We start from the raw sequence: 16,672 nt of genomic DNA, 5'->3' as shown, positions 1-16,672 counted from the left end.
ATCAGTAAGAATAGATCAACACCCCCAAAATAGTGAAGCTTGCAAATTTCAGATAAAGATAAAATCCTGAAAATGGCTTGAGACAAGAGGTTTTAAACTGACAGGGATAGGAACATTAGGCTGGCAACAGAGACCCAGCAGGCCAATAAGAGCTGGCATGATGTATTCAGGGTAATAAATGAGAAAAATGTGCATCCAGGAACACTTAATCCAGCAAGGTTGTGATTAAGAATGGAAGGAGAGATAAAGTGCTTAAGGACAAACAGAAACTAAAAGAATTTATAATCACAAAACCAGCCCTGCAAGAAATATTAAATGAGATCCTGTAAGTGAGGAGAGAGCCCCAAGGTAACATAGACCAGAAAGAAAGAGACAATCTACAGTAATAGGGATTTTACAGGTAATACAATGGCACAAAATTAATATCTGTCAATAGTTACTCTGAGTGTAAATGAGCTAAAACCTCAGGGATTATCAGGGATTTTTTATCTAATCTGATACACAGGGGTATCAGATTAGATAAAAAAAAGTAAGACCCATTCATATGCTGCCTACAAGAGACTCACTTTTGACCTAAAGACACCTCCAGATTGAAAGGTATGGGGTAGCGAATGATTTGTTATGCTAACAGACAAAAAAAAGAAAGTGAGGCTAACAATTTTCACATCAGACAAATTAGATTTTAAACCAAAGTCTGTAGTAAGGGATGAAGAGGGACACTTAAATATCTATCCAATGAGGAGATCTAAAAATTATAAATTATAAATATTTGTGCTCCTAACTTGGGAGCAGCAAATTATATAAACAAATTAAAAAGCAAATTAAAGAAACATATTGATAATAATACTAGTATGGGACTTCAACACCCCATTCACAGCAATGGACAGGTCACCTAAGCTGAAGATCAACAAGGAAACAAGGGCTTTGAATGAAATGCTGGACCAGATCGACACAGATATATACAGAACCTTGCACCTAAAGCAACAGAATACACAGTCTTCTCTAGTGCACATGGAACATTCTCCATAACAGATCACATACTGGGTCACAAATCAAGTCTCAAACAGTACCAAAAGACTGGGATTATTTCATGCATATTTTCAGACCACAGTGCTTTGAAACTGGAACTCAATCACAAGAAGAAATGGGGAAAGAACTCAAATATGTGGAGGTAAAAGAGAATCCTAATAAAGAATTAGTGGTCAACCAGGAAATTAAAGAATTTTTAAAAATTCAAGAAAACAAATGAGAATGGAAACACAACTGTTCAAAACTTTGGGATACAGCAAAGGTGGTCTTAAGAGGGAAGTACATAACAATACAAGTTTTTCTCAAAAAATTAGAAAATCTCAAATACACAAGCTAAACTTACACCTAAAGGAGCTGAAGAAAGGAAAGAAAAAAAGGCCTAAACCAAGCAGGAGAAGAGAAATAATCATAAAGGTAAGAGCAGAAATTAATGAAATAGGAATGAAAAGAAGAGTTAAGCAGATCAATGAAATTAGAAGCTGGATCTTTGCAAGAATTAATAAGATTGATAAACCCCCAGCCAGACTTATCAAAAAGAAAAGAAAAAGGGCCCAAATTAATAAAATCATGAAAGAAAGAGGAATGATCATGATCAACACCAAGGAATTATAAACAATTTTAAGAATAAATTATGAGCAAATATATGCCAACAAATTAGGCAATCTGGAAGAAATGGATGTATTCCTAGAAACTTATAAACTACCAAAATTGAACCAGGAACAAATAGAAAACCTGAACAGACCCATAACTAGCAATGAAATTAAAGATAATAAAAAATCTCCCCCAAAACAAGAGTCCAGGGCCAAATGTCTTCCCGGGAGAATTCTACCAAACATTTAAAGAAGAATTAATACCTATTCTTCTGAAGCTGTCTCAAAAAATGGAAATGGAAGGAAAATTTCTAAGCTCATTCTGTAAGTCCAGCATTACCTTGACCCCCAAAACCAGACAAAAACCCCATCAAAAAGGAATATTACACACCAATATCCCTGATGAACATGGATGCCAAATTCTCACCACGATACTAACCAGTAGGATCCAACTGTACATTAAAAGGATTACTCACCACAACCAAGAGGGATTTATTCCTGAGATGCAAGAGTGGTTCAACATTTGCAAATTAATCAACATGATACATCACGTTAATAAAAGAAAGGACAAGAACCATATAATCCTCTCAATTGATACTGAAAAAGCACTTGACAAAATACAGAATCTTTTCACAGGTAAAACTCTCCAAAGTGTAGATATAGAGGGAACACACCTCAATATCACAAAAGCCTTCTAAGATAAGCCCACAAGGAATATCATTATTACTGAGGAAAACCTGAGAGCATTTCCCCTAAGGTCAGGAACATGACAAGGATGCCCACTCTCACCACCATTGTTCAACATAGTACTAGAAGTCCTAGCTTCAGTAATCAGAAAACAAAAAGAAATAAAAGGCATTCAAATTGGCCAAGAAGTCAAACTCTCACTCTTTGCAGATGACATGATACACTATGGGGAAAACCCAAAAGTCTCTACCAAAAAATTGCTAGAACTCATAAAGGAATTCAACAACATGATAGGATATAAAATCAATGCACAGAAAATCAGTTGCATTTCTGTACACTAACAATGAGAAGAAAGAGAAATTAAGGAATTATCCCATTCATAATTGCACCAAAAAACATAAGATACCTAGGAATCAGCCAAACTAAAGAGGTACAGGATCTGTACTCTAAAAACTACAGTACACTTATGAAAGACATCAAGGAAGACACAAAGATATGGAAAAAAACTCCATGCTCATGGATTGGAAGAATAAAAATTGTTAAAATGTCTATGCTACCTAGAGCAATCTACACATTCAATGAAATCTCTACCAAAATACCATCAACATTTTTCACAGAGCTAGAACAAATAATCCTAAACTTTTATGGAACCAGAAAAGACTACAAATAGAGGAATGTTGAAAAAGAACACCAAAGCTGATGCCATCACAATGCTGGAGTTCAGGCTCTTATTACAAAGCTGTAATCATCAAGACAGTATGGTACTGCTACAAAAACAGACACATAGATCAGTGGGACAGAATAGAGAACCCAGAAATGGACCCTCAACTCTGTGGTCAACTAATCTTCAATAAAGCAGGAAAGAATATCTAATGGAAAAAGGACAGTCTCTTCAATAAACGGTGCTGGCAAAAATGGACAACCATATGCAGAAGGATCAAACTGGACCATTTCCTTGCACCATGAACAAAGAAAAACTCAAAATGGATGAAAGATCTAAATGTGAAATAGGAATCCATCAAAATCCTAAAGGAGAACACAAGGAGCAACATCTTCAACCTTGGCTGCAGCAACTTCTTGTTAAACATGTCTCCAAAGGCAAGGGAAACAAAAGCAAAATTGAAGTATTGAGACTTCACCAGATAAAAAGCTTCTGCACAGCAAGAAAACAGTCAACAAAACTAAAAGGCAACCTACAGAATGGGAGAAGATATTTGCAAATGACATATCAGCTAAAGGGTAAGTATCCAAGATCTATAAATAACTTATCAAACTCAACACCCCAAAAACAAATAATCCAGTCAAGAAATGGGCAGAAAACATGATCAGATATTTCTCCAAAGAAGACATCCAAATGGCCAAAACACAAGAAAAATAATTCACATCACTTGGCATCAGGGAAATACAAATCAAAACTACAATGAGTTACCAACTTACACTAGAATGGCTAAAATTAACAAGACAGGAAACAACAAATGTTGGTAAGGGTGAGGAGAAAAGGGAACCTTTTTACACTGTTGGTGAAATGCAAGCTGGTATAGCCACTCTGGAAAACAGTATGGAGGTTTCTCAAAAAGTTAAAAATAGGGCTACCTACAACCCAGAAATTGCACTACTAGGAATTTACCCCTCCCCAAAGATACAAAGGTAGTGATCCAGAGGGCCACCCTCACCCAAATATCATAGTAGCAATGTCCACAATAGCCAAACTGTGGAAACAGTGGAGATGTCCATTGACAGATGCATATGAATGGATAAGGAAGATGTGGTGGAGATAGATATAGATAGATCGATCGATAGATATAGATAGATAATATAGATTAGATATAACTATAGATATAGATAGATATAGATGGAACTGGATAGTATTATCCTGAGTGAAATAAGTCAATCAGAGGAAGACAACTATCATATTACTCATGTGCTAAACATAAGGAATAGTGCAGAGGACAATAGGGGAAGGCAGGGAAAACTGAATGGGAAGAAATCAGAGAGGGAGACAGACCTCAAGAGACTCTTGACTCCGAGAAACAAATTGAGGGTTGGGGATATGGAAGTGGGTGGGAGGATGGGGTAACTGGGTGATAGGCATTAAAGAGGGCACGTGATATGATGAACACTTGGTGATATACTTAGCTAATGAATCATTGAAACTTTCTGTTTGTTAACCATATGATATGAAAACATCTGAATAAATAATATTCACAGATTTGGGAGGCTCCACGGCATGCACTAAATTCACTTACTTCATGTTGCTAGGAGACAAAGGTAATATTGCCCATGAGAGGTATCAATGTCAGATCAAACTGCTTTGTATGTCTATAATTCTATAATATATAACTCCCAGCTGATTAACAGGATTAAACAACAGCTAATATAATAAGATTGGCTACTTGAGGCATAAGCAGCATGGGGTAATTTCAAGAGCAGGTAGATCTGAGTTATAGTGAGTCAGCACCATTGTGATCCATTGTGACAGTTTTTACTTCAGTGAACCTATGATTCTTCCTAAGTAAAACAACATCCACTTTGTGTAGGTATTGTGGGAATTGAGAGAGAACTTTGAGGAAAGGCACATAGAAATTATTCAATAGATGTTAGCCTTATTCCATCCTGAGAATGTACGCAGTCTGAATAAGTTACCTAATGATCTATTATCTATTAATAGATAATAATAATTATCTAGTATCTAACATTCGATAATATAATAATAATAATCTATCATCTATAATCTAATAATTATGTTATTAGATTAATTGTATTTCTGCACCTTTGTCCAACAGGCAACTCCAGAGTAGAAGAAAGGATGTTTGTTTCTTTGTTTTATATTTTTTGGTTGCTGTTTTTAGCTAATAGGCCAGAGTCTCAATTCTTCAATAGTTATTCTTCCACTTTTCTTAGTATTTGACAATTCTTCTCCATTTTAATGTTCAGGGCTGGGATTCAGGACTATTGTGTGTAGGAATGGCCCAAAGAAAAGCAATGGAAATTCAGCAAAAACAAAACAGAGGTTGTGGAGAAAGCTAATGAAGAAATTAAAGCCATTAGAATTATCCAGCTGACACAAGGTAGCTTGATGAGGTAAATTCTTCCTCATTTTTAGTTTATTCTCCAACAGAACTTGGTTTGATATCTATTTTAAACAACTTAGCAGTCACCCTAAAAGCGGTATTTCCTTTGTTCTACTGACTCAGAAGTAACATATTAACTTTCTTCTTAGAGTGAGTACATGAAGTCAAAGGCTCTAAGTACCCCAAGCAGAGGGTAACTCAGGACTGAAGGGTAGTGTCTGTAATTGTTGTTAAGATACTGATATGTAATTTTTAAATATTTTCATTATTAACATTTAATATATTGGAGGGAGGAGTCAAGATGGTGGAGAAGTAGCAGGCTGAGACGACATCAGGTAGCAGGAGGTCAGCTAGATAGCTTATCAAACCATTCTGAACACCTACAAATCCAACAGGAGATTGAAGAGAAGAAGAGCAGCAATTCTAGAAACAGAAAACCAATCACTTTCTGAAATGTAGGACCAGTGGAGAAGTAAATCCAAAGCGATGCAAAGATAGACCGCAACAGGAGGGGCTAGCTGCCGGCAAGCAGCAGAGCAATGGAGCACGAAATCAGAACTTTTAAAAGTCTGCTCCACTGAAGGACATCGTTCCAGAGGCTAAGCCAGGGTGAACCCCATGAGGGGACAGAGTGGCCTCAGGTCCCACAGGGTCACAGAAGGATCAGGGGTGTCTGAGTGTCACAGAGCTCACAGATATTAGAGTGGTGAAGCCGGTTACAGAGGCAGAGCCAAGGAGTGAGCTCTCAACTCAGGGTTACCTTAAGTTGTGATCCATGGCACAGGCCACCACTCTGTGAGCAGGGACCCCACAAGATTTGGGGAGACCCCCTTGGAAGAGCACAGTGATCTACGGGATTTGGAGACTCCAGGCGGGGCTGCATGCCAGAGATAGCGATGCTTGGTCACAGGCTGGGTGAGCTCGGAGCACAGCAAGAGGCCAGGGAGATGGGAGTGATTGAGCGCTTTTCTCCTAGGGTACACAGAGGAGTGGGGCCCTGAGCTCTCTGCTCCTCCAGGCCAGAGATTGGGAGGCTGCCATTTTCATTCCTGTCCTCCGGAACTCTACAGAAAGTGTTCAGGGAACAAAAGCTCCTAAAAGCGAACCCGAGCGGGTTACTTAGCATGACCCCTGGTAAGGGTGGTGCAATCACGCCTCGGGCAAAGACACTTGAGAATCACTACAACAGGCCACTCCTGCAGAAGATCAACAAGAAATCTAGCCAAGACCAATTTCACTTACGAGGGAGAACACCGGAATTCCAGAGGAGGAGAAAGCAAAGCATGGAATTCATGGCTTTCTCCCCATGACTCTTTAGTCTTGCAAAGTTAATTAATTCTTTTTAATTTTATTTTTTTCTTCTGCTAAATTTTTTTTGACTTTTACCTTCTTCTGTTAACATTTTTAACTAGTTTATCTTAACAATACCTTTCATTAAAAAAAAACTTTTTTGAACTATCATTATTATAGTCATATTTTATCCTCCATTGTATCTAACTTTATTTTTTGTATACACGTAGGGTTTTTTCTTCTAAAAAAATTTGGGATACAACTCTAATACATCAAAATATACCCTAAATCTAGCACAGGACTTTGCTCTAGTCTCCAGCCTGAGCAAATTCTCTCTACTTTCTTTTTCTTTATTCTCCCAACCAACTTACCTTATCAACACTTTTTTTAGAAATTGAAAAAAAATAATTTCATCTTTATAGTCATATTCCATCCCTTCATTATGTTTACCCTTATATGTGTTTTTCATTCTTTAAAATTTTGGGAGGTAGTTTCTTCTAATAGACCAAAATACTCCCCAAATTAAGTGGGTGACCCTGTTCTATTCACCAGTCTAATATATATATATTTTTTTTCTTTTTTATATTTTTTCTTTCTTTTTTTCTTTTTTTCTTTCTTTCTTTTTTTTTTTTTTTTTTTGAATTTCTTTTTACCCCTTCTCTTTCCCCCATGATTTGGGGTCTCTTCTGATTTGGTTAAAGCACATTCTTCTGGGGTCTTTGCCACCCTTTTAGTATTTTATTCACTCCTTCATATACTCCTATCTGGATAAAATGAGAAGGCGGAAAAATTCACCACAAAAAAAAAGAACAAGAGGCAGTACCAAAGGCTAGGGACCTAATCAATATAGACATTGGTAAAACGTCAGATCTAGAGTTCAGAATGATGATTCTCAAGGTGCTAGCAGGGCTCAAAAAAGGCATGGAAGATGTTAGAGAAACCCTGTCTGGAGAAATAAAAGCCCTTTCTGGAGAAATAAAAGAACTAAAATCTAACCAAGTTGAAATAAAAAAAGCTATTAATGAGGTGCAATAAAAAAAAATGGAGACTCTTACTGCTAGGATAAATGAGGCAGAAGAGAGAATTAGTGATATAGAAGACCAAATGACAGAGAATAAAGAAGCTGAGCAAAAGAGAGACAAACAACTACTGGACCATGAGGGAAGAATTCAAGAGATAAGTGATACTGTAAGATGAAACAACATTAGAATAATTGGGATTCCAGAAAAAGAAGAAAGAGAGGGGAGCAGAAAGTATACTGGAGCAAATTATTGTAGAGAATTTCCCTAATATGGCAAAGGGAACAAGCATCAAAATCCAGGAGGTGCTGAGAACGCCCTCAAAATCAACAAGAATAGGTCCACACCCCATCATCTAATAGTAAAATTTACAAGTCTTAGCAACAAAGAGAAAATCCTGAAAGCAGCCCAGGACCAGAAGTCTGTAACATACAAGGGTAAAAATATTATATTGGCAGCAGACTTATCCACAGAGACCTGGCAGGCCAGAAAGAGCTGGCATGATATATTCAGAACACTAAACGAGAAAAACAAGCAGCCAAGAATACTACATCCAGCTAGGCTATCATTGAAAATAGAAGGAGAGATAAAAAGCCTCCAGGACAAACAAAAACTAAAAGAATTTGTAAACACCAAACCAGCTCTACAAGAAATATTGAAAGTGGTCCTCTAAGCAGAGATCCTAAAAATAGTAGATCAGAAAGGATCAGAGACAATATACAGTAGTAGTCACCTTACAGGCAATATGGTGGCACTAAATTCATATCTCTCAGTAGTTACCTTGAATGTAAATGGCCTAATGCTCCAATCAAAAGACACAGGGTATCAGAATAGATTAAAAAAAAACCATTAATATGCTGTCTGCAAGAAACTCATTTTAGACCCAAAGACACTTCCAGATTTAAAGTGAGGGGGTGGAAAACAATTTACCATGCTAATCGACATCAAAAGAAAGCTGGGATGGCAATCTTTATATCAGATCAATTAGATTTCAAGCCAAAGACTATAATAAGAGATGAGGAAGGACACTATATCATACCCAAAGGGTCTGTCCAACAAGAAAATCTAACAATTTTAAATATCTATGCCCCTAACATGGGAGCAGCCAACTATATAAACCAATTAATAACAAAATCAAAGAAACACATCGACAATAATATAATAATAGTAGGGGACTTTAACACTGAAATGGACAGATCAAACAAGCAAAAGATCAACAGGAAAAAAAGGTCCTAAATGACAGACTGGACCAGATGGACATCACAGATATATTCAGAACATTCCATCCCAAAGCAACAAAATACACATTCTTCTCTAGTGCACATGGAACATTCTCCAGAATAAATCACATCCTGGGTCATAAATCAGGTCTCAGCTGGTATCAAAAGACTGGGATGATTCCCTGCATATTTTCATACAACAATGCTCTGAAGCTAGAACTCAATCACAAGAGGAAATTTGGAAAGAACCCAAATACATGGAGACTAAAGAGTATCCTTCTAAAGAATGAATGGGTCAACCAGGAGATTAAAGAAGAATTGAAAAAAATTCATGGAAACAAATGATTCAGAAATCATTTTTAAAATTTTTTTGAACCAAAAATGGTTCAAAATCTGTGGGACACAGCAAAGGCAGTCCTGAGAGGAAAATATACAGCTATACAACCTTTTCTCAAGAAACAAAAAAGGTCTCAAATACACAACCTAGCCCTACACCTAAAGGAGCTGGAGAAAGAACAACAAAGAAAGCCTAAACCCAGCTGGAGAAGAGAAATAATAAAGATCAGAGCAGAAACCAATGAAATAGAAACAAAAAAACAAAACCAAAACCAAAACATACAAACAAACAAACAAAAAACCAATAGAACAAATCAACGAAACTAGGAGCTGGTTCTTTGAAAGAATTGATAAGATTGATAAACCCCTGGCCAGACTTACCAAAAAGAAAAGAGAAAAGACCCAAATAAATAAAATCATTAATGAAAGAGGAGAGATCACAAACAACACCAAAGAAATACAAACAATTCTAGGAAACCATATGAGACTCTTATCTCACAGAACAAACTGAGGGTTGCTGGGGGGAGGGGGGAGGGAGAGGGTGGTGGGTTATGGACATTGGGGAGGGTATGTGCTATGGTGAATGCTGTGAAGTGTGTAAACCTGGCAATTCACAGACCTGTACCCCTGGGGCTAATAATATATTATATGTTAATAAAAAATTTAAAAAATTTAAAAAAACATATAATGTATTATTTGTTTCAGGAGTACAGGTCTGTGATTCATCAGTCTTACACAATTCATAGTGCTCACCATAGCACATACCCTCCCCAGTGTTCAGCACCCAGCCACCACATCCCTCCCACCCTCCACCCTCCTATACTTCAGCAACCCTCAGTTTGTTTAATGAGATTAAGAGTCTCTTATGGTTTCTCTCCCTCTCTGGTTTCATCTTGTTTCTTTTTCTTGTTTCATTTTCTCCCCTCTTCCCCTTTGATTCTCTGCCTTGTCTCCAAATTCCACATATCGGTGAAATCATATGATAATTGTCCTTCCCTGATTGACTTATTTCACTTAGCATAATACCCTCTAGTTCCATCTATGTCATTGTAAATGCAAGTTTTTATTTTTAATGGCTGCATAATATTCCATTGTATAGATGAGTAGGAATTCAGCTATATATAGGTAACAATAACATGATGAATTCATTTCACTGACAATTTTTACAAAAACTGGAATACTACAGACCAATAAATCTATAAGATATTGAATTATAATAGAACTTACCTTGATCTTAAAAGGTTAAGTATTAAGGTTTTTCTAGTTAACTTTAGTTCATACAACAATTCTTCTTCATCTGTTTCCTGCAAAACAGTATTCATCATGTGACTTAAATGTGTGCTCATTTAGTGTGTATTGGTGTGGGGAGTGGAGTGGGTGCAGGGGGAAATTAGACTATCAGTCTACCCAGCAGTCCAGTGGTCTGGCTAGGCAAAATGATAAATATAGATTAGGCTGAATTTATGAGGGCAATATATGGAGGATTTTGCTTGTAAGCTATTTTTTAATTAAATTTTTTGATGGGAATTTTTTCTAGTTATAAAAAGAAATTAAAATATATATATTCTCTCCTCGCCCAGAGATAACAAGTCATATGTCCTTGCCATTCCACCCCTACCCACAGATCCTTTGTTTATGTATCTTTAACAGTTTGTGGTGTACCATTTTATAGTCTACTTTCTCACACAGAAGTAAGTTATGACCATGGCCATTTTCCTATTCTAATAAATGTTCCTTTGTAGTATGTATTTTATGACTGAAAATCACAATGTGAATTTATTTAACCAATATCCAGATCAGAAATTTCAATTGGGGTATTTGATATAGTTAGACATCATTTCTTGGTTGGCAACATGGAAAAAATGTTTAATAAATGCTGCAAGATAACCCTGAAGAAGGGAAGCACAAAATTAGAATTTCACTAGAAATTTATAGTGGTTCTTATTTTCTTGCCTTAAATATTAACATTAATGAAATGATAACTTATTGTTACAAACTTTTCTTTAATGACCATCAGAAGTGATATTTTTCTTCTGTTTAGCTTATTTTGTTTACATATTTGTATATGAATTCCTAACATATCCTTTAAATATTTTCTTTTGTTATATTTTATTTCCTTCTGATTATGAATTATTTATAATTTAAATATTCACAGTTACTAGTCATTTTTCTAGCACATTTCTTCAGTTTATTGTTCACCCATGTATTCAATAGCTGTTATTCAGGCACAGTGATAATATGGAAAATACAATTATGCACAATATAGAGGTCACTGCCCTTATGAAAACCACAGCTTGGCAAAGAAGAAAATCAAACAAATGTAATTGAGTATTATAAACATCATAATAGGGGCTCCTGGGTGGCTCAGATGGTTAAGTGTCTGCTTTCAGCTCAGGTCATGATCCTGGGGTCTTGGAATTGAGTCCTGCATCATGCTCCCTGCTAAGTGGGGAGCCTGCTTCTCGCTCTGTCTCTCTCTCTCTCTCTGTGTCTCATGAATAAAAAAATTAAATCTTTAAAAAAATAAACATCATAACAGGAGAAATGCAATGACTGTGAAGGAGGAATAGGAGGCAGAGAACAGAGCAAGCAAAGGTCCTGAGGTAGGAAGGAGCTTGACATATTGAGATGCCCAGAAAAATTCAAGGAGGCTGGAGAATCAAGTGTAAATTGAATAAATATGAGAAATGAAAAGGTAGGAAGGAGCCAAATCATGTACAGACCAGTTAGTCACTCAAGAAGATTTGGACTTCATCCTAAGAGCAAAGAGAAGAAAAAGGTTTAGGCAAAAAATACAGAAGTAGGTACAGTATTTTTAGATGGCTTACCTATTACAGATAATGTATCAGCAAAAATCACAACTATAGGCAGGAAAAACATTTAAAGTCTGTTGATGGGATATAAATCACTTGGGCAAGGGAGTGGAAGCAGGGAAAAGGGAGAGTAGAAAATTTCAAAGGATATTTACATGTTAGAATTCACAAAATTTAATGATTTTTTTTGATTGGGGAGACAAAAGAGAGGAGTAAAGACTTCCCTTAGGTGGTACCTGAGAGTTTCAGTTGGATCCGTGTCCCACTCTTGACTTCGCTTAGGTCATGATCTCAACTTGTGAGACTGAGCCCCATGTGTGGCTCTGCACCAGACGTGGAGCCTGCTTAGGATTCTCTCTCTCCCTCTCTACCCCCCCACCATTCTCTTCCCCCCTCCAAGAATAATAATAATAACAGTAATAATTTGCTCAGTCTTCTGGTTTGTTTAAACTATGCTATTGAAAGGAGGGTCTTCTGTAGAGAGGCAACTTTGAGGGAGGGAAAGGGAGTTTTGTGTTTGTTGAATGTGAGTTGTGCATTGATTTGGGCAATTTTTGGACTGAAAGTTTAACATAAAATTGGGACTTCATTATAAACACATAAATCACAGTGGGAAGGCAAGAACCTAGGTGCTTACTTAGATAAAAAGGGTTGAATCCTGTTTACAACATGATGAACTATACTTGCTGTTGTGTGTGAATAACAGTGGTATAATGGGACTGTAAAATTTGAATGTGTGATTACGGGTTTTCTATTTGTTATTCAGACACAGTTGTTAATATTGTCAAATGTGACATTCTTGTTAATCTTGTCATTAATATTATTTGTACATAAACAGAATTTTTAACTTTTTGTTTTATTTTAGAATTTTATTTATTTTATTTAATTTTAAAATTGTTTTTATTTAGAATCATTTTAGAGTTAAAGAAAAGTTGGAAAGATAATACAGAGCATTCCCATGTATTCCACAACTCAGGGTTCCATATTGTTAACATCATACATTACTATAGTGTACTTATCACAACTCATGATTCAAGACTGACATTACCAATTAAATTATACAATTATCCAGATTTTCTTTGTTTTTGTCTAATGTCCTTTCACTGTCTTAGGATCCCATCCAGGACACCACATCACATTCAGTTGTCATGCCTCCTGTCATGACTCTCTACACTATGGCAGCTTCTCTGACTTTCCTTATTTTTTGACAACCTTGACAGTTTTGAGGAGTACTGATCAAGTATTTTATAGATTGCTCCTTAATTAAGTTTTTTTTTCCCAATATGTTTCTCATTCCCAGCCTGGAATTATGGGGATTTGAGAGAAAATAACAAAATAAGGTGCCATTTTCACACATCATATTAAGAGTACATACTATCAATATGACTTATTACTGAATATGATTACTGATTACCTTGATCACCTGGCTGAGGTAGCATTTGTCAGCCTTTCTCCACTGTAAGTTTACACTCTTCTCCATTTTACTGGTCCCCTCTTCCCCATTCTAATCATTGGAAGGGTCTATGCACAGGCCATGCTTAAAGGGTGGGGAGTTATTCTCCACCTCCTAGGAAGGAGACTGTCTACATCAATTTTTTTAATTCTTATGTGTGGAGGATTTGTCTATTCTTCCCCATTTATTTATTCAATTATTTATTTATACCACTATGACTTCGTAGGTATTAACTTATATTTTATTATAGCCCAAAACTACACTAATAATTTTGTCCTCAAATTGTCTCTTCTTTGGCTATTGGGAGCTCCTTCATTTGGCTCCTATGTTCTTTTGACATCCTCCCATCAATGCAAGTTTGGGTTATTTGTTTGTTTGCTTGAGAACTTCCTTACTTTCTGGTATAGAAGATACTCCAAAGACATCTTGTATATTTCCTTCCTCAGTCCAGTATCCTTTTGTATATTCATAATGAGATTGATGTCTTGATTTACACAATGGTGACAGAGGGCTGGTTTGGCCCTCTTCAATGAGTACCAAACTTCAACCAATAAAAGTTTTTTTTTTTTTTTAAATTGAAGTATAGTTGACATGCAATGTTATGTGAATACAAGGCTTAAGAAGTAGTTAAGGATAAAGGAATTGGAGATCAAGAGAAAACATTTTTTGCAAGGAGATTATTATAGAAAAATAGACATTATCTCCAAATGATAGCAGATAAAGAGTTGCTTTTTCATTATCTTAAGCTATGGGAAAGGCATCTCAGTGGCAACATTTGGAAAGCTGAAATGTGTCTTGCTGTGACTGAGGAACCTAACAAATGAGAACCTGGAAGTCTTGTCTCTTTTAGTGGTGGAGGAAAGAAAAGTAGTTGCATTGGGAAAAGTTTGCCCTCTCAAAGAGTGTTGGGGCAAAGTGGCAGTCGGTATTCTCCATGGATGAAGTTAGAAAGCTCAGGCCCACAAAGCAAGTGCCTGGTAATAAATATCGAAGAACAGTCCTTGAATGTCTTCTATAGTAGTGGAATTGAAAATTACCTTACTTTGAAGCTTGTTTCTCATTATATGTATTACATATTGTCTGCATAAACATTTGTTTCTTTTGAATATTTGCATTTTAACACCTGAATAAACACTATTCTAAGTGACAGGCCAGATATGTTCCCATGAAAGTTGTCCAACTTTGCTGCCGAATCTGTAAGGCAAGTAAACCTGCATATTACATCACTGGGAAAGAAAAATACTCAGAGATTATATTCCATAGGCACCAGCTCAGAACAAATAAGGTTGCCTTAAATCAGCCCAGAAAGCTGTTAGTGGAAATCCTCACATAAACTGGAAAATTTTATATGGCACACTCTAAAATCCAAATTTTACTCCATCTTGTTTCCTAATCCATCAAAAGTTTGCTTCCTCCCCAACCTCCCCACTGCCCTACCCCAAGCGCATGCTGTAAACTGAGTGAGAGTTCTCAGAAAATTCTGAGATTCTCCTCTCTTGTTTGCTTCTGATTGGAGCCAGATGTTGCTTTCTGCATATCCTGTGAAAGTAATAAATCATATTTATTAAATCAAAGTGTGTACCTGTATGTCATAATCATGGATGTGCCAAACATCTCGCTTCTGCCTCAGAGGAAGCCTTTTAGGATAGACCACTTCTTGACCTTCTGCTCCAAGGATTGCCTTTTCTACAAGGAAACATTTAAGGGGGAAAATATATCAGGCATTAACATTCACACACAGTAACTGGATAAAAATTATTCTCATAGAGTTGACTTGCTCCCAATTAGCAGCCATGTACAACATCACTATGAAGGAGCAACCCCACATAACAGGTAAGGAAAATGAGACTGATATTTCCAAATTAGGAAAATGTAAGCAAAATTGGAAAACAAGCCAAAAAAAATTAGGTCTTAAAGCTTCTTCCATCTTTCCACTTTGTTCTGCAGTTACCACCTTCAACATCTTAATCTCCTCATGCCTGTCTCTGGATTCTGCCATCTGTCAAAGCCTTCACTGGAAGGAATTGTTTCAGTGTAAATTACCCATTTTATCTCCAGATACATTTGTATTTGAAATCTTAATTCTCCTAGCTAACTACAAGTCTCTCCCTTGTTATTAGAATTTAGGTACTCTTGAATCAGTGCTATGTAGTATTCACAGGTGGTGGTCGTCTGGGCATGAGGCCTGACTACCTCACTGGAGAGTGATATAGAAGAAAGACCACATGATTTTAGAATCTGCTATTATTTGAGTCAAAGTTTTACCAGTTTATTAGCAGTATGTCCATAAATACCATATCTATTCTCTCTGATCTATAGATATTATTCTCAGTTGCTTTATCTATAAAGTAGAGATAATAACTTATGCTTGTACACATGTACACAGTGGTTAATGGCTAGCGCAGTGTTTCTACTCTGCAGATATTCAGAAATGCCCACTCCTTCCTCCTTCTCACTGTAAATCAGAGTAAGACCGCTAAAGTATTTCATAGAATCATAGAATCTCAATCTTAGCCATAACTAGTCCAAGTCCTATGCTGTGTCCTCAGCAAAATCATCAATGGGTTTTAACATTGTTTTTTTTTAAATAATTTATCACTTAAACTTTGTGACTAAAGAGACATTACCTCATAGCCTAGTAAGAAAACCTTGATAAAAAGATTAACACATACCTTTAATCTGAGAAATGAGTATGATCATGAAAAGCAAACTCCTGGGAAACATTCTGCACAATTCTGGTGGAAGAAGGGGCACAGGTGCTTGAGAAAAGATGTGTGTGACTCCCTGCCCTTGCTTCCATAGCAGGGTCAAAGAACCCAACAGACAGGTAGGCAGTTTTGATCCAGCATGAGGAAGTGTTCCTTGCTTGTGTTGCATCATTTGTGAGGTGCTTGAGGCTAAAACCTGGAGGGTGGACATCGTGTACTTATTAAAGGCATCACTGATGTGCTGTGGTGGAGGTGGGTAGGCAGAGATTCCCTACTTCGTGCCTGATACGAATATAATCCTTAGGTGCACTAAAAATTCAGGAGTGAAAAAATCATGTGTGTCTTAGAAAAAATATTGAAGAAGTTTATAGAATCTTTGGTTGAGGAAAGTGCATGTGAAGAACGCCATGTGTAGAGACAATAAAAGAAAATTTGGTAAAAAGTAGATAGAAATAC

At 36.5% G+C, this 16,672-nt stretch overlaps 1 protein-coding gene across 1 annotated transcript in view; it reads right to left on the bottom strand.

Annotated features, from left to right (window-relative positions):
* Positions 1 to 16,232, bottom strand: part of ADAM7 (ADAM metallopeptidase domain 7) — a 61,996-nt gene extending 45,764 nt beyond the window's left edge. The window contains exons 1-3 of the mRNA XM_047719806.1: positions 16,181 to 16,232; positions 15,091 to 15,194; positions 10,470 to 10,546 (exon numbers count right to left, since the gene is read on the bottom strand). Coding sequence (XP_047575762.1) covers positions 10,470 to 10,546; positions 15,091 to 15,194; positions 16,181 to 16,232 — 233 coding nt within the window. The remainder of the gene's footprint in view (positions 1 to 10,469; positions 10,547 to 15,090; positions 15,195 to 16,180) is intronic.
* Between the last annotated feature and the right edge of the window lie 440 nt (positions 16,233 to 16,672).

Source organism: Lutra lutra, chromosome 2, assembly GCF_902655055.1.
Source record: "Lutra lutra chromosome 2, mLutLut1.2, whole genome shotgun sequence".
In the NCBI taxonomy this organism is placed as follows: Eukaryota; Metazoa; Chordata; class Mammalia; order Carnivora; family Mustelidae; genus Lutra; species Lutra lutra.
Note: the sequence above shows the minus strand (reverse complement) of the source record. Positions and strands in the feature narration are given on the sequence as shown.